This window comes from Phocoena sinus, chromosome 11 (genome assembly GCF_008692025.1).
Source record: "Phocoena sinus isolate mPhoSin1 chromosome 11, mPhoSin1.pri, whole genome shotgun sequence".
In the NCBI taxonomy this organism is placed as follows: domain Eukaryota; kingdom Metazoa; phylum Chordata; class Mammalia; order Artiodactyla; family Phocoenidae; genus Phocoena; species Phocoena sinus.
In genome coordinates this window covers 72089378-72114463 of record NC_045773.1, presented here as the reverse complement: position 1 = coordinate 72114463, position 25086 = coordinate 72089378, and the positions used below count along the sequence as shown (strand labels likewise).

General features: G+C 43.1%; 1 protein-coding gene across 5 annotated transcripts in view; it reads left to right on the top strand.

The window, feature by feature from the left end:
* Positions 1 to 9848: 9848 nt before the first annotated feature.
* Positions 9849 to 25086, top strand: part of ZNF318 (zinc finger protein 318) — a 31927-nt gene continuing 16689 nt past the window's right edge. For 2 of the 5 annotated variants that reach the window (XM_032648383.1, XM_032648382.1), the window contains exons 1-5: positions 10843 to 11528; positions 14210 to 14361; positions 19288 to 19927; positions 20933 to 22378; positions 24001 to 24100. In XM_032648383.1, the coding sequence (XP_032504274.1) occupies positions 11067 to 11528; positions 14210 to 14361; positions 19288 to 19927; positions 20933 to 22378; positions 24001 to 24100 (2800 nt within the window). In that variant the 5' untranslated portion in view covers positions 10843 to 11066. Of the gene's footprint in view, positions 10395 to 10841; positions 11529 to 14209; positions 14362 to 19287; positions 19928 to 20932; positions 22379 to 24000; positions 24101 to 25086 lie in introns of those variants that run through there. The other 3 variants (XM_032648380.1, XR_004352163.1, XM_032648379.1) reach the window with 3 other exon arrangements.

Genomic DNA, 25086 nt, shown 5'->3' with positions numbered 1-25086 from the left:
ATGGCCTAGCCTCAATAGTCATACATTAATCACATAGACCAGACCTGATTCAGTGAGGTACAGGACAACTCAAGGATATGAATATCAGGAATTAAGCCATCTTGGAGACTGGCTACCATCATAATCACTGCCTAACTATACTGAGATTTGGGCTGAGTGAGAGGTATGACTTATGTAAAGTGGGAGAAAGGCAATTGAGGGAGGGCAGCTGGCATCTATTTTGAGAAAATAGATCAATTTTAGGAAAAGAACATTTGGAAATTGAGTATCTGGAAACTGAGTCTCTTAAAATTATCTATACTGTGAACATCTTGGAAAGTTGCCTTATTCCCCAAACTGCTGTCCTGAATGACTGTTCTGTGCCTTCTCCAACCTCCTACACTTTCTCCCCTTCTTATTCTCTACTGATGACATTGCTTCCTAATCTACAGAGAAAATTAAGGCATCCACCACCACAGCTACCCACTGGTAGCATCTGTACCTAGCATCTGCCTGCCCTCCTCCTGCTATAGGTGGACTGTCTCTGCTCCCAAGGCCAACTCCTTGACTTGGGCACTAGATCTCTTTTTGGGAATTCCCTGGTAGTCCAGTGGTTAGGATTCTGTGCTTTCACTGCCAAGGGCATGGGTTCAATCCTTGGTCCGGGGCGGCGGGGGGGGGGGGGGGGGGGGGGGGGTGGGGGGGGCGGGGGGCGGCGACTAAGATCCCACAAGCCCCGAGGCACGGCCAGAAAAAAAAACAGATCTTTTTTCCTCTTAACTACTCAAGGACATTGGGCCTGCCAGCCGTTCACCCCTCTATCTTCAGTTTGTCCCATTCCCATCATTCCCATCAGCAAATATATAAGGCTATATTATCATCCTTTTTTTTTTTTTTTTTTTTTTTTTTTTTGTGGTATGCGGGCCTCTCACTGTTGTGGCTTCTCCCGTTGCGGAGCACAGGCTCCGGACGCGCAGGCTCAGCGGCCATGGCTCACGGGCCTAGCCGCTCCGCGACATATGGGATCTTCCCGGACCGGGGCACAAACCCCTGTCCCCTGCATCGGCAGGTAGACTCTCAACCACTGCACCACCAGGGAAGTCCTATCATCTATTTTTAATTGTTCTCTTGGTTCACGGTGTTGTTGGAGAGACAATTTACAGGCCCAACAAGGCCCATAAATAAACATAAACAACATATGAAAATGAAAATTTTAAGTATAAGGTAACAAATGATAATGTGCTAAGTTGCACCGATTCTTTTATAATGCAATAGAGACTTAGAAAATATAGAGAAAAGTGTGGTTTTAGGAGGTATAGAGAGAGAGCTGAGGACAGCTTTCTAAAAAGCTATATTTGTCAGAGTTCTCAGTCTCAAGCAATGGAAATAGATTCTGATTTTAAGTTAAGCTAAAATAGCACACAGAATCACTGGGAAAGCTGGAGAACCAGGCTCAGAGCCTAAACAACTACCACCATGGCCCAAACCACTATATAAATAGTGTCTAGTGAGGACACTGTTGTCCACTAGATGTCACACCTCACACTGTTGACACCATCAGGCAGCGACCTGAGCTCGGCACTGCTGCCACAGCTGCCATAGAAACTGGAAGTTGCTGGTGCCAGGAACACTCTTCCATTGACTCTGCTTCTTTTCGCCGATAGCTCCAGAGTCAAAGTCTAAAATAGCTGCATCAGATTGACCCAGCCTAGGTCAGTGCCAGCACCCAGCTTCAAAAGCGGGTTGGGAAAACGAATATCTGGCATTTTCAGCTTCTATAGTGAGGAGTGGGGTCTGCTTCATAAAATATTCATAAGGTGGGACATTCTCAGATGCTGAACAGCCTCCATCCCCCTGCCCCAAGAGAAGTGTCCACCTACAATTGGCCAAAGCTAGAGGGCAGGAAAAGGAAGGGAATGGTCAGTCAAGAGATCAAGTAGTGGTCCAGGTGTAGTGGGAATGAGCCTTGAAGAGCCTGGAAGGAGCATTCGAGGAAGGAAAGGTTAGGGGCCAAGAGCCTTGGAGAGTTCCAGGGAGAGTAGCAGTGGTCTTCGTATTTGGATTGAGAGGGGTGTCTTGTGACCAAGGGCAATTTCAGGCAAGTGTGGAGGTAGAAGCCAATTACAGGGAATTATGGAGAAAATGAGTACAAAGACAGGAAGGAATCTGGTATTGAAAATATTGAAAGTGTTTGCCTCTTTTAATCATCACAAAACCATAATGCGATGTGTGTTGATTACTTTATGAAGATGATCATCTTTTAGTGGTTTAATTTATTTATTGGACATTTATATTCCTCTTTTGTGAACTGTCCGTTCATATATTTTGGTTATTTTTTTAATTAAGGTCTTTGCTTTTCTCCCAACAAATTGTAGGTGCTTTTCATAGACTCCAGGACTGGATTGAGGGTATGAATTTTGAGGAAAGGAACTTTTTCTTCTGTTCAGCAGTAAGAGTCAAAACAGGCAATTTTCCTTACAATCCTCTGTGAAAAAGGCAGATTTATTTTATTTTTAAAAATAACAGGGGGCCTTCCCTGGTGGCGCAGTGGTTAAGAATCCGCCTGCCAATGCAGGTGACACGGGTTAGAGCCCTGGTCCGGGAAGATACCACATACTGCAAGCAACTAAGCCCATGCGCCACAACTACTGAGCCTACGCTCTAGAGCCTGCAAGCCAAAACTACTGAGCCCGCGTGCCACAACTACTGAAGCCCGCACGCCTAGAGCCTGTGCTCTGCAACGAGAGAAGCCACCGCAATGAGAAGTCCACACACCACAATGAATAGTCCCCGCTTGCCGCAACTAGAGGAAGCCCAGGCGCAGCAATGAAGACCCAAAGCAGCCAAAAATAAATTAATAATAATAACAGGGACTTCCCTGGTGGCCCAGTGGTTAAGAATCCACTTTCCAATGCAGAGGACGCAGGTACAATCCCTCCCTGGTTGGGGAACTAAGGCCCCACATACCGCGGGGCAACTAAGCCCCTTGCGCCACAACTACTGAGGCTGCGTGCTATAACTACTGAAGCCCACGTGCTGCAACTACCAAAACCTGCGTGCCTAGAGCCGGTGCTCTGCAACAAGAGAAGCCCCTGCTCACTACAACTAGAGAAGGCCCAGGCACAGCAACGAAGTCCCAATGCAGCCAAAATAAATAAATAAATTTATTTAAAATATATATATATAATTCACATACCATAGAATTCACCTGTTTTTTTTTTTTTTTTTTTTTTTTTTTTGGCTCACGGGCCCAGCTGCTCCGCGGCATGCGGGATCCTCCTGGACCGGGACACGAACCGGCGTCCCCTGCATCAGCAGGCGGACTCCCAACCATTGCGCCACCAGGGAAGCCCCACCTGTTTTAAAGTTCACAATCCAATGGTTTTAGTATATCCACAGGGTTGTGCAAACATCACCGCTATCTAATTCCAGAGAATTTTCAGGCCCCTAAAAAGAAACCATAAACCTCACAGTGGTCACTCACAATTTCTCCTTCTCCCCAGCCTCTGGTGATCAGTAATCCTCTTTATGTTTCTGTTGATTAACTTACTCTGGACATTTAATATAAATGGAATCATACAATATGTGTCCTTTTGTGTCTGGGTTCTTTCACTTAAAATAATGTTTTCAAGGCTTATCCCTGTTGTGGCATGTATCGAAACTTCATTCCTGTGATTTCCCTGGTGGTGCAGTGGTTAAGAATCCGCCTGCCAATGCAGGGAACATGGGTTCGAGCCCTGGTCCAGGAAGATCTCACATGCTGCAGAGCAACTAAGCTCGCAAGGCACAACTATTGAGCCCACACGCCACAACTACTGAAGCCCGTGCACCTAGAGCCTGTTCTCCGCAGCAAGAGAAGCCACCTCAATGGGAAGCCCACCCACCGCAACCAAGAGTAGCCCCCCACTTGCCGCAACTGGAGAAAGCCCGCGCACAGCAAAGTCAAGACCCAAAGCAGTCAAAAATAAATAAATAAATTTATATTAAAAAAAAAACTTCACTCCTTTTTATTGCCAAATAACATTCCACTGTATGGGTATAATACTACATTTTGTTTATCCATTCATGAGTTAATGGAGATAATGATAATAACTGATTACTGTTCATTGACTAGAATAGGAAACCACAAGTCTATAGTGACATAAATGAATTGAATGTACAGTGAGGAATGAGATATTTACAATTTCATATACCTCCCACAAAATATTTATTAATTACTAAAGAAAAAAGTAACTTCACAGCCTGACAGACACTACCTTCATCAAGTGACGAAAGTGGACATTATCAGTACTGGGAGGGAACGTTTGAGATCTTGCACCACCTGAGAGGATGCAATGAGAGTAAGGTATCATCCCTTCTATACTATTCCTATCAAAGATGCATAATCTGAATCCAATCATGAGGAAACCCCAGCAAACCCAAGCTGAGGGACATGAAATAACTGGTCTGTAATCTTTAAAAATGTCAAGGTTATGAATGTCAAGCAAAGAGTGAAGAACTGTTCTTGATGAATAAGACTAAAGAGATATGACAATGAAATGCAATGTATGATTAATTATGATTACGACCTGGATCTTTTGGGGACGACTAGAGACTCTTGAAAGGAGTCTGAGAATTCCATGGTAGTTATGTATCAATGTTGATTTGTATTGTATTGGAGTTATGTAGGAGAATGTCCTTATTTTGGAAACTACCTGCTAAAGTACTCAGGAGCAGTGGGTAACAGGTAGCAATTTACTCTCAAACAACTCAAAAACAGGAAAAGCTCTACAATTTGCACTTTTTTTTCAAAATAAAAATATGTAAGAAATACAAAATAAAAAAACGAGAAGAAAAGAAGCACGTGCCTACAGCAACTTTGGATCAAGAGGAAGTAAAAAATTGAAATGGGGATTAATTAGGAAACCAGGCTAGCCTCAGATAATACCTATCTGTTAATAGGCTAGCTAGCTGGTCTATTATTCGGATAGATATCAACTGTACTAAGAAAGAGCTAGATTAGCTCAGGTGCACAGCCTTAAATTAAGGTTTATTTAAATCACCAAATAAAACTTTTAATTGGAATTTCTATAGGAAAACTATCTTTGTTACGGCAAGGGTGAAATCCTGTAGGCCTATTTTCCCCCATTTATACAATTATTTTAATGTTGCTCTTCTTAATAAATCAAGGTTTCTGAGGTATTACAGGAAAGATGGTTAGGTCTATAGATTATTTTGTGTGTGTGTGTGTGTGTATAAATCAAGTTAATTACTTTAGGGAAGAGCTAAAATTATAATGAGTGATTCATTTGTCTTGTTTTGAAATGAAATTATGTCAGAGTATAACTACTTAGAATTAAGGTTCCTGATTCTTTTTAATCTAATAATTATTTTGTTTGTAAAACTTTTTAAAATGAAGTGATAAACCATCTAGAAAGGAATGAAAAAAAGCATTGTATGTAAAATGCTACAGGACACAGCGGAAGAAAATGCATAGCCTTAAATATTTCACTATGAAATAATTTTTTTTTAAGAATTCATTGCCCATTTTATGAAACTAAGAAAAGAATGACAAAATAAACCCCAAGTGGAGAGAAATAATATAGACAACAACAGAAAATAATGAATTAGAAAACAAAAAGAATAGTAGAAAGGAAAAAAATAAGTTCAAGTGTTAATTATTTGAAAAGACCAATAAAATATATCAACATTTCATGAATCTGGTTAGGGAAAAAAGAGAGCAAAAATATCAAGGTTAGGGGCTTACCTGGTGGCGCAGTGGTTGGGAGTCCGCCTGCCGATGCAGGGGACACGTGTTCGTGCCCTGGTTCGGGAAGATCCTGCGTGCCGCGGAGCGGCTGGGCCTGTGAGCCATGGCCACTGGGCCTGCGCGTCCGGATCCTGTGCTCCACAACCGGAGAGGCCGCAGCGGTGAGAGGCCTGCGTACAAAAAAAAAAAAAAAAAAAAAATCAAGGTTAGGAATAAGAAAGGAGATACATTCACAGACACAAAAGAGGCTGAGAGAATTATGTGCAGCTCTACAGCAACAAATGTGAAAAACTAGAGGAAATGGATATTCTCAAAGAAAAAAAATTACCGAAACTGACCTATGAAGAAATAGAAAACTTGAAAAGACGAGTTATCACAAAAAAGATCAGGAAGATGAATACAGATTTACCCTTAAAGAAAGCACCGGAACCACATGGTTTCACAGCTGTATTTTATTTCTTTTAGCAAACAGATGATTCCAATGGTGTTTAATTATGCTAGACTATAGGAAAAAAATAAGAATTTTCATGCTTTTTTAAACTAGATCTTGTACTTACTTATTTGATTTCTTTAATGGTTATAGGTTTATTCAGGTTGTCTATGTCTCCTTGATATAGTTGGGTAAATTGTAGTTTTAAAGGGAACCAATCATTTGTGCAAGTTATCAAATTAATTGGCACAAGGTTGTTCAGATTGTCTCATAACTTTTTAAACTATGCTGATCCACGACTGCCAATATGGTGGTTTAAGCACAAGCTTATCTGGACAAGGAGTGAGTGGGAGCAGCCTGTACCCGGCTTTCCAAGTAACAAGCCCTAGGTATTAGGGCTGTGGCCACCCACAGGGGAAACCTTTTCCTAGTTCACACAAAGGTACTGTGAGGGCTAGTGGTAGCCTGGCTATAACTTATCTGTAGCCCCCTTTTCTAAGATTGTTTATTTGCTCTCTTTCTTTTTTCTCTTGATCAATGAATTCTGCCAGAGTTTTGCTTATTTTATTAGTTTATTTCAAAGAATAAAATAAATATTTATTTTTATTTTATTTGTCTTTTTACCATCTCCGCATATCTCTGTCATATTCAATTAATTTCTGCTTTCTTTTTTTTTTTTTTGTGGTACGCGGGCCTCTCACTGCCGTGGCCTCTCCCGTTGCAGAGCACAGGCTCCAGACGCTCAGGCTCAGTGGCCATGGCTCACGGGCCTAGCTGCTCCGCAGCTTGTGGGATCTTCCCAGACTGGGGCACAAACCCTTGTCCCCTGCATTGGCAGGCGGACTCTCAACCACTGCGCCACCAGGGAAGCCCTCTGCTTTCATTTTTTATTACTGCCACTCTTCCTCTTTCTTCAAGGTTACTGTGCTTGTTTTTCTTCTTAAGTTTTTGAACTGAAAATTTAGATGAATAATTTTTAACTTTTCTTTTGTAATATAAGTATTTAGGACTACACATTTCTCTTTATGAATCACTTTATCTGCATCCAATGAAGGTTTTTTTTTGGGGGGGATTGTTTCTACACTTATTTTTTTATTGAAGTATAGTTGATGTAAAATATTATATAAGTACAATATAGTGATTCACAATCTGATGAGGTTTTTATTTAATTCTGAAAATGTTCACAAAGTTGAAAGAATTGTAGTGATGCCCAAATGCCCAGCACCTAATTTCTACAGTTAAGATTTTACTATACTATATTTGCCTTATCACGGAACTTTCCATTTATCCATCCCTTCTTCTATCAATTTCAAGGATCTTATTTTTGATTCATTTCGAAGGAAGTTACAGACATTAGTACATTTGCTCTTAAACACTTCAGCACACACATCACTACCTGGAGTTCAATTTTTTTTTTAATTTAATTTATTTTATTTATTTATTTTTGGCTGCATTTGGTCTTTGTTGCTGCGCACAGGTTTTCTCTAGTTGTGGCGAGCGGGGGCTGCTATTTGTTGTGGTGTGTGGGCTTCTCATTGTGGTGGTTTCTCTTGCTGCGGAGCACAGGCTCTAGGCACGTGGGCTTCAGTAGTTGTGGCTCAAGAGCTCTAGAGTGCAGGCTCAGTAGTTGTGGCTCATGGGATTAGTCGCTTGGCGGCATGTGGGATCTTCCGGGACCAGGGCTCGAACCCGTGTCCCCTGCATTGGCAGGTGGATTCTTAACCACTGTGCCACCAGGGAAGCCCCTGGAGTTCAATATTTTTATTGATTGATTGATTGAAATCTTAAGGTCAGTTTATTAAGTTTAATGATGAAAGCTGTCAGAAAATTGTTCTCCTGAAAATTATTTTTTCTTATGGCTAAAGAAAAGAAAATCAACACACACTCTCAGCGTAGACACAGATGCTGTGGCAGTCAAGCCTCTCTAAGATGAGGATAGTTCACTAGTTGGTCAAGTCACTCTGTGGTCAGCAGGATTGTAGTCTGGATCATCCACCTCATCCTGTAGGTCCAAATCATTCATTTCCTAGGCCAACAACTCATCTACCTGCACGCTGTATCCAGCATCCTCCAAGAACTGGATATTACATGTGTCAAGATTAGAAGTTTAGAGTTGAGTTATGTTTAGGGCAGGTGTGAAGGGGAAGCAAGACAGTTTTCCAATTATATACCACAGAGTCCAGCTCCTTTGATAAAAATAGTTATTGAATATTAGAGAAGGATTGAGGAGGAAAAGTTGATACAGAGTATAACTAACCCTGATTTAGAATGTATGTACTCCAAGTATCTACACATACCTATTCACATTTTCTTCATATTTACTTAGATCCCACCAAAAGCATGGGTAACCAAAACTCATATACAGGTTAATAAAGACAGGGTATACACCTCTGGCAGAGTTTTAATTGGTACTCTGCTCTACACAGTCACTCAGGACCCAGGCTGACAGGCTGCACCATCTGGAATACGTAGCCTCCTCTGTTGCCACAGCAAGAGAAGAGCATCTTATAACTCGTCTTTCCTGATTGCCTGGAAGTGATACAAGGTGCTTCCATTCACAGCTTGTAGTGATTAGAAATAGACATAAGACTCCCCTTTCTGAAATGGGGAAGGAAGCGTTGTCCTTGTGCCCAGCATGAGAGCAGCCCCAGGTATCGGTGAGCCCTGGGAATGTCTCCTAGATCTCCTAATCCCACCAACCCAGAGATGACTAAAATCAACTTCCATGACATTTTACATGGCAGCTTCACTTACAGAGGCTGTCACCTTTCTCTGACAGACCTTTTATGCTGCTGAGCTGGTGTATCTGAATCTCTGATTGCAGGTCTCTGCTGCACAGGACACATTATGAAATACGTTTTTAGACTGTTTGGAAACCTTGTACATAACTCATATTTTCTGGCTAAGAGCTATCACTTTCTCAGATTGTTTACTTACTTTTACCATCAATCCTGGTAGTTTTCTTTTCACAAAGAAATCACATTAAAATTTTTTTTCTTTACTGTCAAATTACACAGTCAAAAGAAAACAATGGAATTGGATTGAGATGTGGATAATGGGCATTTAGCAGTGTTCATTCATTAGCTGATAACTCATTTCCTCACGATGACTTCCCAGTATACAGATAATCCCAATTCATGTTTCAAATAAAATTGGCTATCCATCTGTAAAAAATAATCTCAGATCTTAATTTAATGGATTATGTGAGGATTCATACAAAAAACTCCTTGTAAACTGAATATGGGTTAACGAAATATATGGAAGAATATATTAAGAAACTTGACACGATGGCCTTCTTAAGCGACAAAATCCAAAAGTCAGGAATTCGTAATTCAAATGCCTGGAGGGAGCAAGCAAGTAATGTTGAGTGAAGAAAGCTGAGTGTGAGACCAATCAAATTGTAAAAAATTTATTTTTACTGAGCTATGACATAAGCAAAAGCCATTATACAAACATGTGACGTTGGATACTTTTTAAATTTAATATGAAGAAATGTAAATTAGGAAATGGAAATCTTGGGGAATTCCCTGGAGGTCCAGTGGTTAGGACTCCGTGATTTCACTGACAGGCCGGGGTTCAATCCCTGGTCTGGGAACTAAGATACTGCAAGCTCAGGAGAGGCCAAAAAAAAAAAAAAAAAAGAAAAAGAAAATGGAAACTTTTTATAATTAATTTTTTCTTTGTCCTGCCTTTGCTTTGCAATCCCAAACCTGATTTTCATACCAATTTTGGGTTTTGTGTTTCTAGTTGATACATGAAAACTGTCAAGCCATTACTTTATTTTGAAGAATTTCACTTGGTCAGGGTCAGCATTTTTTTTTCAGGTTTTGACCATTGCTTTTCTTCTTTTACGTGTTTTTTTTTTTGATTTTTGTACTTAGCATGCAGGACCCTGAGACTGGGGACTACCACTACAGCCAGGCGTCCAGGAAAATTCTAGTCACAGACTGGGGGCTCCAAATCGCTCGCAAAAACTATCCAGGCCTCCTATCTGTCACGATGTGGACCCCTAGCGGTGAGTGACCTTCCTCGTAAGTATTCTGGGTTAGACAGCGACAATTCTACTCGGATGCCTGCTTTGAGTTTGATTCTCGCTCCCGAATCCGCCCCCATTCCGCACTTCCCCATCCTCAATTTCAGCCTCTAAGAAAACAGGCAAACTGGAAAGTAAACTAACTGTTGGCCGTCGGCGCGGCTTCTATGGGATCCGGGACTTCTTTGGTAGCTCTTGCCGAGGTGCGTAACTTCCAACATAACCTAACGCTTTGCGGGTTATTTATATTCCCATCATTTATAACCATTTATTGTCCCCACGTAAATTAATACCGTTGCGGGTAGGGAATAGGCAAAGATGCTTCCGCCCCCTCGAAGCCCACAGCGTCCCAAGGCCTGGAGCATCCCCGGAAGACCCGGCTCCACTCCCGCTAATCCCTTCCCTTCCGCCAGGGCCAACCGGCGCGGAGCTCTCGGGGTCACGTGGTCGCCGGGGGAGGGGAAGTGGGCGGCTCGGCGGCCGCCATCTTGCCGGCTTGGAGGCGGAGCGTGAGGAGCGCAGGTCGCGCGCTTTCCCGCGCCTTCCCTCGCCCAGCCCCGCGCCGCCCTCCGTGCTCCTCCCCACTTCTGGCTCCTGTGGCCGCTCCCTGAGTGGAGGAGCGGGGAGCCCCGGAGGGCGGGGGGGGGGTGTGTCGGGCGCGTGCTCGCGCCCTCCAACCGCCAGCCGCGGCCGCGGAGGCGCGCTTGGCCGGGCCCCAGGGGCGGCGCGGGGCGGAGGGGAGGGGGCTGCTCTGGGTGCGGGGGCGGTGCGCGGCGGCCGTGGCGGCCCGGGCTGCAGCTGCGGCGGCGCGCTGGGGGCCCGCGTCCAGGGCGCCCCCGGTCGGAGCTGCCGCCGTGGCCGCGGCTGCCGGAGCCATGTACCGCAGCGGCGCCCGCTCCTCCGTCTCTTCGCACCGGCCTAAAGAGAGCAGCGGGGGCGGCCCGCGCACCGGCCGCAGCTCCGGCTCCTCTTCAGGCCCGTCTCGCCGCACCTCGCCGCCGTCCTCCGGCTCCTCCTCGTCGCGGACGCCGGCTCGCCGACCCCGCTCGCCCTCAGGGCACCGCGGCCGCCGGGCCTCGCCGTCCCCTCCGCGGGGTCGCCGCGGCTCCCCGTCTCCGCCCCGCGGCCGCCGGGCCTCGCCGTCCCCGCCGCGGGGTCGTCGCCTCTCCCCGTCCCCGCCGCGGGCCCGTCGCGGCTCCCCGTCTCCGCCGCCGCCGCGGGGCCGACGACTCTTCCCGCCAGGCTCGGCCGGTTTCCGAGGAAGCAGCCGGGGGGAGTCTCGCGCCGATTTCGCCCGGGACGGCCGCGGAGACCATCCAGGCGACAGCGGCAGCCGGGTAATCCCACCCCCTCGACCCGGACTCCCTTCCTACTGCAGTCCTCTCGCCCGGGGTTCCCGCTTCCAGAAACGCCCTCAGCCCGGGCGACCCGAGGCCTCCAGGCCGGGGTCCCCACATCGAAGGCCATCCATCTCCCCCGGCCTCCTCAGCGACGCCCAAACCAGGAGGTTCCCGGTCAGCCCCTGGAGCTTCATTTGCACAATAACGGACTCGGGACGCGCCCGGGCGCCGGGTCGGGAGGCAGTGCTGCATTTCCTGGCAATAGGTTAATTCTCTCACTCTGGGTGAGGTGTGGAAAAGTTTGCCGGGGCAAGGGGAATCTCCTCCAAGCCGTGTGCCTGATACTTTTTCAATAGTTGGTGTCCTCAGAGTTCCGTGGTTTTGTATCCCCCTAGACCTGAGCTGCGCCCTGGATCTTGGAATGGCTGAAATGTCTTTGTGGCGAGTTAGGGTAGCTTACACAGTTCCAGGGTAGACACCGAGAGTGTAAACTGTTAGCTCTCTAAGTTAGAGCTGTGTCTCCGAAATCGAAGTGTGGGTACCCACAGTTATTGTAATAGCTGCTGCCACTTACCTAGTTATGTGGCAGGAATGATGCTTAGCCCTTCACTTTACACGTTCTCTTTGAACATTAACGACCGTTTGAGGTGAGGGTTCGCATCTAACAACTGAGGAACACAGAGAGGTTTAAGTAACTTGATCAAGGCCACGCAGCTAAGAAGTGGTGGAGTGTGATTCAGTTCATCTCTGCCAGGTTCCCAACACCCTGATTTTAACTGTTATGTTTCCCTGCTAAAGGGACAGAGCATGAGATTAAGAAGTTTAGTTTAGACGTAATATTGACTTCTCACCATAACCACCTTGCTAGTAGAGCCTCCTGGCAGAATCTGGTGTTTTGGAATTTGTTTTTATTATCAGTTCACCAATCTTTAAAAAACAAACCAAAAAAAACCCACCCCGTGACAAAGTTTCTGTCTTACTGAGTGGCTTTCTAACAGTATCTGGGTACTCTGGTCATAGATGAGTTGACTTGTCACTGTGTTAAGATTTTCATAGCTGAGCATGTATAGTCTGAATGTTAGTCACTACAGAGAAAGTAAGGAAGACAGAAAACTACTAGTTTGTATAACCTCCCCTTTCTTCTCCAACGCAAAACCTATTTGCTCCAGTCTTTTCTGTCTCAGTAAATGACATCACCCATTGCTCAGCCAGAAACAGTGATCGTCTCCCTTCTCCCAATCTGTAAGAATAACTTCATCTGTCTAACCTGTCAGCTGTACCTCCAAAATACATCCTCCAAACTGTCCTGCTGCCATCACTCTAGTCTAAACCCTATTACCTCTTGCCCAGGTTATTACATTAGGCTCCTTTACACTCTTGTTACCATCCAGTTTTTTCTGTACCCAGCAATCAAAATGATTTTTAAAGACCTTCATTTTATACATTTGAGAAGTATTTATTGAACATTTACCATGCTGTTCTTGGCACTGGGGATACAATACTGAACAAACCAGTCAAAAACCCCTGCCCTCATAGAACTTATATTGTAACAGCAGGAGTCAGATAATAAATAAGATAGAGAAGTAAAAAGTCTTGGCATGTTAAATATGATTAAGTGCTAAGAGAGAAAGAAAACAAGGGAGTTATAATTTTTGATAGAGTAGCCAGAGAAGGCCTTCTGGGAAGGTGACTTTTTAATAAAGACCTGAAGAAGATGAGGGTTATGAACAATGTGAGCATCTGGAGGAAGTAATGTAGTTAGATCATATCACTCCCCTGCTTGAAACCCTTCTGTGGCTTGTTAAACTAGGAATAAAAATCCAAGTTCCCTAACTGTGACTTCTGACTATCTTCTCCTATCACTTTGCTGCAGTCACACTGGCCACCTTTCTGTTGCCCAAAACATGCTAAGCTCATTACAGAGCATGTTCTTTTTGCCTGAAACATCTTCCATCTGTTCTTTGCAAGGCTGACATCTCATCATTCAGGCTTCAAATTAAGTAGTATCACCTGAGAAAGCCTCCTCTAACCAGCTTATCTGAAATAGCTCCTTTTCCCCAATCTCTTTCATGTTATTGTGTTTTAATGACTTTATAGTGCTATCAGAAGTACTTTATTTTTTTTTAAAACCTGTTTTTGGCTTGCCCCCTTTACTGGAAATGTATAGGTTCTGGCAGCAGGCTTAATTCACTCCTCTAGCCCCATGCCTGGTACCAGGAAATTAAAGAATAAGAGGTCACTGATTAGGAGGGTTGGAAGCATGGACTTTCATCTAAGAAAAATGATAATTTTTTTTAAAGTCCTTTATTTTTGGAGTAGAATCTTACCGTAGCCATTTCACACCTTGTAGGACCACAACTTTGTGACTAGGGAGGAGAACATTTTTGAATGTAGTGATATCTTGACCTTATTGACTATTTTTTTTTTTTTTTTTTTTTTTTTTTTTTGCGTTACGCGGGCCTCTCACTGTTGTGGCCTCTCCCGTTGCGGAGGACAGGCTCCGGACGCGCAGGCTCAGCGGCCATGGCTCACGGGCCCAGCCGCTCCGCGGCATGTGGGATCTTCCCAGACCGGGGCACGAACCCGTGTCCCCTGCATCGGCAGGCGGACTCTCAACCACTGCGCCACCAGGGAAGCCCCTTATTGACTATTTATTGTGTTATTTTTTACTTTTGTAGAGACGCTCTCCTGGTCTGCGTTCTGACTCTTCTTTGGAACAGAGCTTAAGGATCACTGTTGGCAATGACCACTTCTGTGTTGGCATACCAGAACGGCGGCGGCTTAGTGATCGACTGGGGTCACCAGCGGATAATCTGGAGGATGTGGACAGGTAGGCTTCATCGGAGACAGGGCACACCATAGTAGTGCTTGAAGTTAGAAATGTTGCTGTTTTCTGAATGATGTATTTGAAAGGGTGGCGACAGCACTGAAGTTATACTCTGCATCCAGTACAAAGTATAACATTAGAAAAGGCTTTCTCAATGGGGTAGACTCTGAAAGAATTATGTAGGACTTCCCTGGTGGTGCAGTGGTTAAGAATCCGCCTACCAATGCAGGGGACACGGATTCGAGCCCTGGTCCAGGAAGATTCCACATGCTGCATAGCAACTAAGCCCGTGCGCCACAATGACTGAGCCTGTGCTCTAGAGCCCACGAGCCACAACTGCTGAGCCCACGTGCTGCAACTGCTGAAGTCTGTGCACCTAGAGCACAGACTCCGCAACAAGAGAAGCCACTGCAATGAGAAGCCTGCACACCGCGACAAAGAGTAGCCCCCGCTCGACGCAACCGGAGAAAACCCGCACGTAGCAACAAAGACCCAACGCAGCCAAAAATTAATTAATTAATGAAAAAGAAAAGGTTTAGCTAAATTCATGATATATATATGAAACATATACACATTAATAGAAAGTGAGAGATCTTTTTAAATGTGTGTTTTCTTTTTTATATTTTCTTGGCTGCGTCGTGTGGTATGTGGGATCTTAGTTTCCCTGACCAAGGATCGAACCCGTGCCCCTTGCATTGGAAACGCAGAGTCTTAACCACTGGACCTCCAGGGAAGTCCCTAAAATGTTTAATTTTAGTTATTACTTTACAACCACTGAGGGCTGAGGAAGGGCATTTAATACTCCATAGTATTAAATATAGATCTCAGGTACTAGGAACTTAGGTATATCTGGGAAGTAAATAATCACATTAGGTGTTTTTCACCTCATAAAAGAGTAAGGATGGGAGTACAGGGAAGGCACTCTTTCTGAGAGCTGAGAACCATGTCTATTAATGGTCTCTGCCCAGTACACTAGGAGTTTTCACAAATGTTCAGCAGTAGCAATAAATCAATATAATGTTCTTTCAAACTGAGATTGTCCATGCAGTGGTGCACAGAGTATAGGCAGGCAGGTTGGGGACAGCTGGGCAGGAAATCTGAGCACCACTGCTGCCCTTTGGTAATATTTACTTCAAAGCTTCAGTGGCTATTCAATGTAGTGAAGCAAAGCGGGACAGTCACGTAACGGTGAAACTTCTGAGTTTCAAGGTGTGTAACTACTAATTGAGGCAACAGCTCTTGCATTTCTGGCTGCTTCTATTTTGGGAGATGATTGAGTAGGTGGTGCATGGTGTGATTCTCTTCCTTCCTTGCTGAGATTTTGAGGTAACTTTAGCATTTCCTCTTGTTAGTTCTGGGGTATCACCTCACTTTTCCATAAACTTTGTTATGCATGTGTGCTTCAGATAGCCAATTGTCTGTTTAAGTTATAAAAATTAAAAATTTCCTCTTAGGATGTTTGAGGTTGTAATCTTCTTTCACGAATACTGTTTCAGAGAGACAAATTTATTTTAGAGAAAGTGAGATTAAGACTCTAAAAGGAGGTCCCAGGCCATTCTTTAGACTTTTTGCCCCCAGCACTCTTGCTCAATACAGTTTGTGTGGATAATAACTGTCGGCTAAAACCAGGCCATAGGAATGTTGGCACTCTCAAGATGTCTTCTTGACTGTGAGCCCACTGTTCAGTTAATGAAATTAGCCATTTCCATCCTTTGTATGTAGGTGTGTGTTTATTTTTTTCCTGAGACCCTCTATTCTTTCTCTTCCCATATTGAATTTGTTAAATTTTAATACCTGGTTTGAGTTATAGCCAAATCAAGGGTTGTCAGTCTCCTCACCATGGCAGCTCTGTGTGTACGATTGTAACTTACTCTGAAAAGGGAACGTGAACATGTTGTATGAAGACTCTTAGCTTCTAAAAACTTGTGGATGTGAGGTTGATTTCCCTTGTTTATCAAAGTACTACGCACATTATACGTTCCATTCATGGAATTCTCATCTCCTAACTCCTCCTTGCCCTGACGTAGGTTGAGGGAGTAGAATTTTTTCCCTCTGATTTGCCTTAGGGAACAGACAGAAGCAAACAACTTTCTTCAGGCATTTTGGGGATTCAGCAGAGGAAAATAATGGGAAATTTGGGTTCTGGAGGACCTTTTTTTTTCCTTATATACATTTTAAGCAGCTTTATTTAGCCATAATTCACGTACCATACAATTCACTCATTTAGAGTGTACAGTTCAGTGACTTTTAGTATATTCATAGAGTTGTACATCTACCACTGTGATCAATTTTATTTTTATTACCTTATCCTTAGCTATTAGTCTCACCGCCCGCCCCAAGCCTATTACTAATCCACTTTGTATCTCTATAGATTTACCTATTCTGGCCATTTCATAGAAATAGAATCATGCAACGTGTGGTCCTTTGGTGACTGGCTTCCTTCGCTTAACGTATGTTTTCAAGATTCATTCACGTTTTTTCATACAACAGTGCGCCATTCCTTTTTTATTGCTGATAATAATTTCATTGTATGTGTTTTGTTTATTCATCAGTGATGGATGGATAACATTTTAGTTGTTTCTGCTTTTTAGCTATTATGAATAATGCTTCTATGAACATTGGTGTACAAACTTATGTGGATGTATATTATATGTTTTTTTCATTTCTTTAATGGAATTTGTAAACACAGAAAAAGTAGAATAGTACACTGAGCCTCCATGTACCCATCCCTACATTGAACAGTCAATTTTTTAAGTAGATTTTATTTTAGAAAAGAGTTGGACTTAACCAAAGCTTTCAGAGAGAGTTTGTCAGTGGACTATTCTGAGCTGCAGGGGATCGGGGCCCTTTTTAGGACTTACTTTTATTGCAGCCAATTCTCTCTCTTATCCTTTGGGAGAACTGGGGAAGGAGGACGTGAGCTTCTAATCAACCTGATTTCTGCCTGTATTTACATGATAGCTCATTCTTTTCACTGTTTCTATTCCTTCTTTGATTGTTTTTTGCCTCCTTTTGCTGGAGATTGCAAGTTTAAAGTGAGTCTTTCTGAGAGCCATTTCATTATTCCTAGCTTCTTGATATTTAATGTTGGATTAGATCTTGGGCTAGTATGTTGCTTGGTGGAGACATGTAATAGTTCTGGTGAGGAGAAGAATGTGGGAGCATGGATGAACTTTCCACTACCCGTGGAGCCTGTGATTTTCCTCTACACTAATGTGATCAGAGACTATGTATGGTAGATGGTGTTTTGGCAGTGCAGTGACTCAACTCATGGATGTTCCTCCCTGGAAATAGATGTCTTCATGGCTGACAAACCTACAGAGTAAAATGTTTTACTCTAGTTACGTTCGATTTCAGAGATCATCCTTGGTCATTCTCATTCTTTCCTATTATTTCATAGTACATTGGGACCTCAGAATTCCCCAAATTCTTAGGGAGGAGGTGAATAACAGGAACCTCAGTTCCCATATGTGGCATGCTTATAGGGGAGGTGATAAAGTTTATCCTTTATAGTCTTTCATAAAGTTATTTATAGCTGTTACCCAGGTCTAAAACTGAACAAAGGCTGGGCTGGTGAATGAGAAAAAGCAACTCTTTGATGTTCTACTTAGTCCCAGAAATAGGAAAACAGCTATAAAAAAAAGAAAAGTCATTTCTCAAAACTCACAAAAAAACAGAAGTAGCTGCTAGCATGTAGAAGACAGCAATAATTACCATCCTCTGAACAGTAATTCACTCTGAAGTGTGAGTGACATGTAAGTTTTTCAAAGTGGTATGCTTAAAGTACTAGGGGATCTTTATTTCTGTGATTTAAGTCAGAAGCTTTTAGGGGGCAATAGAAACTCTGACCATAGTGCCCAAAAAGATTAGGATGTTGTGTGTGATATAGAGATCTGCGCTAAAAGGACAGAAGTCCAATCCTGTATTTTTACCTTCATGCCATGAAAGTCTAAGACCTTTTTATTTCTATAAAATAAAAATATATAGTGAGATAAACCATCACATACTCTTTCTGGGCCAAAGATTAGCAGAGTGCTTGTGGATATCCAGGCAAGGCAGGAAAGAGGGTAACAAACAGGCTGTGAGGGAGTTTTTTGGTTTTTAATATATGAGCCAGCAAAACAAAGCATTGGAGAACCTTCTAAAACTTAAGAGAAAATCATGCCAATTGGATAGATCAATGGTTAAAAAAATTTTTTCCCCACAGTGAAACTTTTTTCCCAAAGGAAATATTATATAGAATTTTATTATATAAACAGATAAAGTTGGGACCAGTATGATTTCAGTGAGGTGGAAGGCCCAGAGCCATGCAGGCTCTTAACCTCCTTCCTTTAGGCAGCTCCTGAGCACTCTTCAGAATCTCTGTGGAACACAGCTTGAAAATCATGGATCTGAACTGGTGTTTCTCAAATTTTAAAGTGCGTACAGATCACCTGGAGGGCTTGTTAAAATGCAGATTCTGCTTCAGTAGGCCTGAGTGGAACCTGAGAACCTGCATTTCTAAAAACTTCCTGGGTAATACTGATGTTGCTGATTCAGACCACAGTTTTAGTAGCAAAGAGCTAGAATTTAGCTAGTGTGAAGTTGGGTAACCCATGTCTCTTTGTAGTCTGGTAGTGGTGTTTTTGCATCTCCCAGACCCTAGCATGATACTATGCATCCCCAAAGTCTAATCAGAGAGATTAGCCTAAGAATTCTGTCTAGATACATTAGTAGTATCTTTGGTTAGAGGCTCCAGCTGCTTGTGCCCTGGGGAAAGGGAGAAGAAGTATTCCATGTATATGCATAGATTTGTTCTTGGACTTCATGATTATTGTCTTTTGTTCTAAGCATTCTACAGCCCCCTTGCCAGATGTCAGTCTCTTAGCCTTGTCTGGTCTTGCTCTTTCCAAGTCCATTATATTCAGTGATGCTTGTCTCTTTTCTCAGGGATGACCTGACTGATGATTCTGTCTTCACTCGAAGTTCCCAGTGCTCTCGAGGTCTTGAACGATATATTTCCCGGGAGGAGGCACCTCTCAGTCCCTTCTTGGGACAACTTGACGAGGACTACCGAGCAAGAGAAACTTTCCTGCATCGGTCTGATTATAGTCCCCATGTCAGTTGTCATGATGAGCTGTTGCGGGGAACAGAACGGAATAGAGACAAACTCAAAGGCTCCTACTCTATACGACCTGAGGAAAGGAGCCGGGAGGCCAAACGGCCCCGTTATGATGACACAGAGAAGATACACAGCATGGGAGGTGATCACACAAGTTTTACATCGGGGGCCCGCAACTATCGACAGCGTAGACGGAGCCCGAGTCCTAGGTTTTTAGACCCTGAGTTTCGAGAGCTGGACCTTGCCAGGCGAAAACGAGAGGAAGAGGAGGAGCGAAGTAGGAGCTTGAGTCAGGAACTGGTGGGAGTTGATGGTGGTGGCACTGGCTGTCCCATCCCTGGATTGTCAGGTGTCCTAACAGCATCGGAGCCAGGATATTCTTTACATCGGCCAGAGGAAGTATCTGTGATGCCCAAGAAGTCAATTCTGAAAAAGCGGATTGAGGTGGACATGGAGCCTTCCATGCAGGTCTATGCTGCATTTCTTCTAGGGTCTCTTGCTAGTCCCTGTAATATTTTAAAGCCTAGTTACTTTCCTGGGGGCTGTGTCCCTAAGGTATCTTTGGAATATGTGTTGGACCAACATTGTTATGCCTATGAGCCGTACCTTCCAGGACTCTCCAAAGGAAACTGTAGGCTTCATAATGCAACAATAGAGGGCTTCTACTGTCATGTATTAGGCTTTCTAAACAGACATTTTGGAGAGTATTAAAGTTTTTTTTTTCTGCCTCTAAATTGGATAGTCCTTTAGGATCTTTGAATATGGGTTTCTTGGAAATGAAGCTTGAAGAGCAAAGGGAGGAGCTGATCTGAATTTTCCTCATCTCTCTTTAAAGAGAAGAAAAAATGTATGAGTGGTAGGACAGTAGACCAGAAATCAGATGATTCTGATTCTGGACCCGTCTCTACCACCAACTTGCTGTGTGATTTTTAAATAAGTCACCTAACCATTCTGGACCTTGATATTTTTTTCTCACTTATGAAAAGATGGTCAGGCATGAGCACTTGTTTTTAACCTGTCCTTTTAGGAGCTAAATGTTTCTGAAGAAGTGCCTGAGGGCACTTAGGGAAGTAAGGGAAGGCGATCGGTTAGGATTAACAGAGTTTCCTGACCTTACTTCAACCAAAGTAGCTCTGCTTTTATGTTTTTTTCTTTCAGGGATCCATAAAAAAGAAAGCAAGTAAGCTAGGGCATCTCTAAAGTCCTTTTGAATTCAAATTCCTTGATAAAGACTACAACAAATGGGCAAAAATGAAGACTCAATCTGCCTTCTTTTCTGTTTCCCCCTGCTACAGCAGAACCATCTGGAGAAACGGGAACCCAAATCTTGAGCCTGGCTAAGGACCTCCCTTTCATCCACATTTATCTTTTCCCTATTAATTCAAGAGGAGCAAAGTATTTATGTATTTATCTCAATTACTAGTTTTCTGAGATTCTACATAGAGGCTAATTCAGTTATGTTTGTCTTTGCAGCTTGAGAGTTTTTCCAGCAGTACCAGCTCCAGCCAGGATCACCCCCTTTACTCTGGACACTCATCTCTTCCACTAAGTGGTGCTATTGCTGCTTTTGCCTCAGAGGTTGAAAACAACAAGGGAACTGTGGTAGAGACTACCCTGAAGGAATCTCAGGGCAACCTCTACCAATGGGGCCCCCTCTCTGGGATACCCAAAGACAGCAGTCCCCTCAGAGAGCAGTTTGGAAGTTTTCTGTGCCACAAGGAAAAATTGGATATGAAGGCTGAGGGACCAGAGCGACACACAGACTTCTTGCTTCCTCATGAGAGAGCTAGCCAGGATGGCAGTGGTTTCTCCTGCATTCTGAGCATGTTAGCAGATTCTACCAGTACACAGGAAAAGAGGCGACGTAGCTTCCCTGACATTGAGGATGAGGAGAAATTTCTCTATGGGGATGAAGAAGAGGATTTAAAGGCAGAATCTCCACCAAAGCCCCTTGGGGGCTCTGAAAGTGAAGTTATGAGGCAGGAGGGAAGCTCCCTACCCTCTTCAGCTCCAGCTGTAAAGCTAGAATCAATAGAAGAGACCAGTCCAGAATATGCAAAGATTCATGACTTGCTCAAGACCATAGGGCTGGATATTGGAGTAGCAGAGATTAGCAAACTGGCTGCACGCACCCAGGAACGACTTCATGGCAAGAAGCCATCACGTTCCTCTGCTGACCGCCGTTCCTCTGTTGACCGGCACTTTTCAGCAGACCGCTGTTCCTCAGTTGACCGCCGTTTCTCAGCTGATCGGCGCTCTGCAGATCCTCACAGACTGGAGAGTGGAGAGGCACACCATAGCAATACCCACTCCCCAGAGGTATCCCATCCACACCCAGTCTCCCCTGTGGATCCTTACCTGCTCACAAAAAACAGCCCCCCGTTCCTAAAGTCTGACCATCCAATGGGTCATATTGCAGGACCTGAGGTGGTTGGCAGTGGGTTTCAGTCATCTGTTGCAGTCAGGTGCATGTTGCCATCAGCCCCATCTGCCCCAATTAGACTTCCACACCCTGCTTCTTTATCTCAGTTTCATATGCCAAGGGCCTCTCAGTTTGCTGCAGCTCGGATACCTCCAAACTACCAGGGACCTGCCATTCCCCCTGCTTCCTTTGATGCCTATAGGCACTACATGGCATATGCAGCCTCAAGGTGGCCCATGTACCCTGCCTCCCAACCTTCAAACCACCCTCTACCTGAACCACACAGGATAATGCCAGTTACCAAACAAGCTACCCGTAGCCGTCCCAATCTCCGTGTGATCCCCACTGTGACTCCTGATGAGCCCAAGCAGGAGGAGTCAGTGCTGGGCTCAATTCCTCCTGCCCAAGTGCCTGTCCATGTGTCCATCCCATCGCTCATAAGATATAATCCGGAGAAGATCTCTGATGAGAAGAACCGGGCTTCCCAGAAACAGAAGGTGAATATTAGCTTTGGGCATCCTGTGCCTGAATCTTCTATTTTAACATAAATTTTTATCTTTTAGAGGGAGCTGAAAATTTGCAAGGCCCAAGGCAGTCTTTAGAGACTGCTGTCTTACCGTAATTTTTTCTTTTATGTTTTCTCATTTGGACTAAAGTTTGGCCGTAGGTCCCACTGTGATTGCTAGACTTCTTTTTTAAGTTTATTTCTCTATCTGAATTATCAGCTTTAGGACCCTATGGGTAGGAGCTGGGAACCTTGAAGTCTTTAATACGACCTCATCAGGGAGAGAGGAACCAAAATTGGGCTGGGTGAAAGAGAAATCAGGAAATCTATGTTTCATCCCAGTGAGTTTTGGATCTTTTTCCTGTAGTGATTATGGGGTTTAAAAACTAATAACTAGTTGCTTGGTAATTAAACCAAGAAGTAAGCTTTGCTTATTCTGGTTTAACTTAGAGTCCAGGAATAATAATATTTTTTTGATACTTTTTTTTAAAAGTAGTTTTTATAGTGTCAAAAGTAGTTTTTATGCTGTTCATCGGGTTCCCAGGCTATAGAAAGGGAGCATGGCTGGGGTAAAGATATAATAATTCTAGATGCTTTAGAGCAGTAGGTAAAAATTATGTAGGGATGAGGAATACAGAATAGAAGAATTTTGAATAGAAAAATTAATATGTACTGTTAATTTTACAGGTCCTTAATAACTAAAAACTCATTTTGTTAAACAAGGTGACCTAAGGATGATAAAATTGTAATATGTGTAAATTTGGTTTGCTAATAAAATAATTAAGACCTGAGGAGAAAAGTAGAAAAGGCAAAATTGTAGGCCTAATCTCATTTTTTTTCCAGTTGAACAGAAATTTAGCTAATCCTTGAGAAGACAAAAAACACCTCTTAATTTTCCATGGTACTTGGGTGCCCTGAACCTCAGTCTTTTGGGTTTTTTTTTTAAGTCTTTTGGTAAATAGGAAGATGTGTTCCATACAACAAAACCTAAGACTGCAGAGACACTGTCTGGAGACTAGTGCTTTCCCTTTACGTTTAAAAACCTAGTACTTAAGTCAGGGCTGACAATACACAGATTTTTCACATGAGCTCCTTATATAGACAAGCCATATTTGTTTTTCCATTAGGTGATAGTAATACAGTTGAAAGATAAGGGCTTTAGGGCATGTGTATCTGGATTTTAAATCATCTTACTATATGATCTTTTGGTATGTTACTTAGTCTTTTGCAACCTCAATTTTCTTGCCGTGAAACAGATAATATCATGACTAAATAAGAAGATATATGTAATGCAGCTAACACCGTGCTTCATCCGGTAACACATATTCGTTCCCTTCTTGATGGCTTCTTCTGGGCTCAGAACTACTATCTAATAGTGTAGTGCTTCCTGTATGAAAAAAGTACTTTCCAGTCAGTACAGTTCTGGAAAGGATAATTCTATTCCGGCACTTGGATTGGAACGAAATATCACCTTCACTATAAAGTCAGAGCCTCTGTGTGCAGGCATTTGGATTCTTGCATTCAGATATTATCTAGTGTGAAGGTTTATGGAAAAGAACAATAGAAAAGGGATGTTGGAGGCTAAAGGATCTCTTACCATTTTGTACTTTGCAGGTTATTGAAGAGAGGGAAAAGCTGAAGAGTGACCGGGAAGCTCGCCAGAAGAAGATGTACTATCTCAGGACCGAGTTGGAGCGGCTTCATAAACAACAAGGTATCAGACACTTCTTTGCATGACTGCCTTTTGTAACTTTAGTAGGAGACCCAAATGGAGAGCTTTGGGGATTCTCAGACAGGTTCATTGACACTGAAGCTTCACTTTCAAACAATTTTTGATATAATTAGACTTATAGAAAAGTTGCATTAATAGTGTAAAGAATTCTCAGGTTCCATGATTATTAGCATTTTACTATATTTGCCCTATCCATTTTTCTCTCTCAATTGTGTTTGTGCATATGTGTATATAATTTTTCCTGAACTGTTTAAGAGTAAGTTGTAGATATGTATTCCTTTACTCCTAAACACTTAAGTGTGTGTCTTCTAACAACAAAGAATTCCCTTGGATAACCACAGTATGCTTATCAAAATTAGAAAATTAACAGTAATATACTAGTCTACTGATCTTACTCATATTTCATCAGTTGTCCCAATGATGTCCTGAAGCAAAAGAAAATGAAAGATTACACATTGCATTCAGTTGTCATGTTCTTTTAGTCTCCTTTAATCTGTAGTAGTTCCCAAATCTCCAGAAGAGGTCACATATTTTGTAGAATGTCCTTTAATTTTGGTTTGTCTGATGTGTCCTTATGATTAAATTCAGGTTATGCATTTTTGGCAGGAACATCACAGAAGTGATGCTTAGTTCATATCAGGTGTTGATTTGTCCCATACTGGTGTTGTCAACTTTGATCATTTGGTTAAGGTGGCGTCTGCCAAGTTTCTCCAATGTAAGGTTACTATTTTACCCTTTTCAGTTAATAAGTATCTTATAGGGAAGATACTTTGAGACTATGTAAATATTCAGTTACTCCTCAAATTTTGGCCCACTAGTTTTAGCATTCATTGATGATCCTTGCCCAAATCAGTTATTATTATGATGGTTGTTAAATAGTAATTTTCTAATTTCATCATTCCATCTTCGTTAATTAGTTGGCTTTCTACTATGAGGAGGAGCTTTCCACCCACACCTCCTCCCCCATT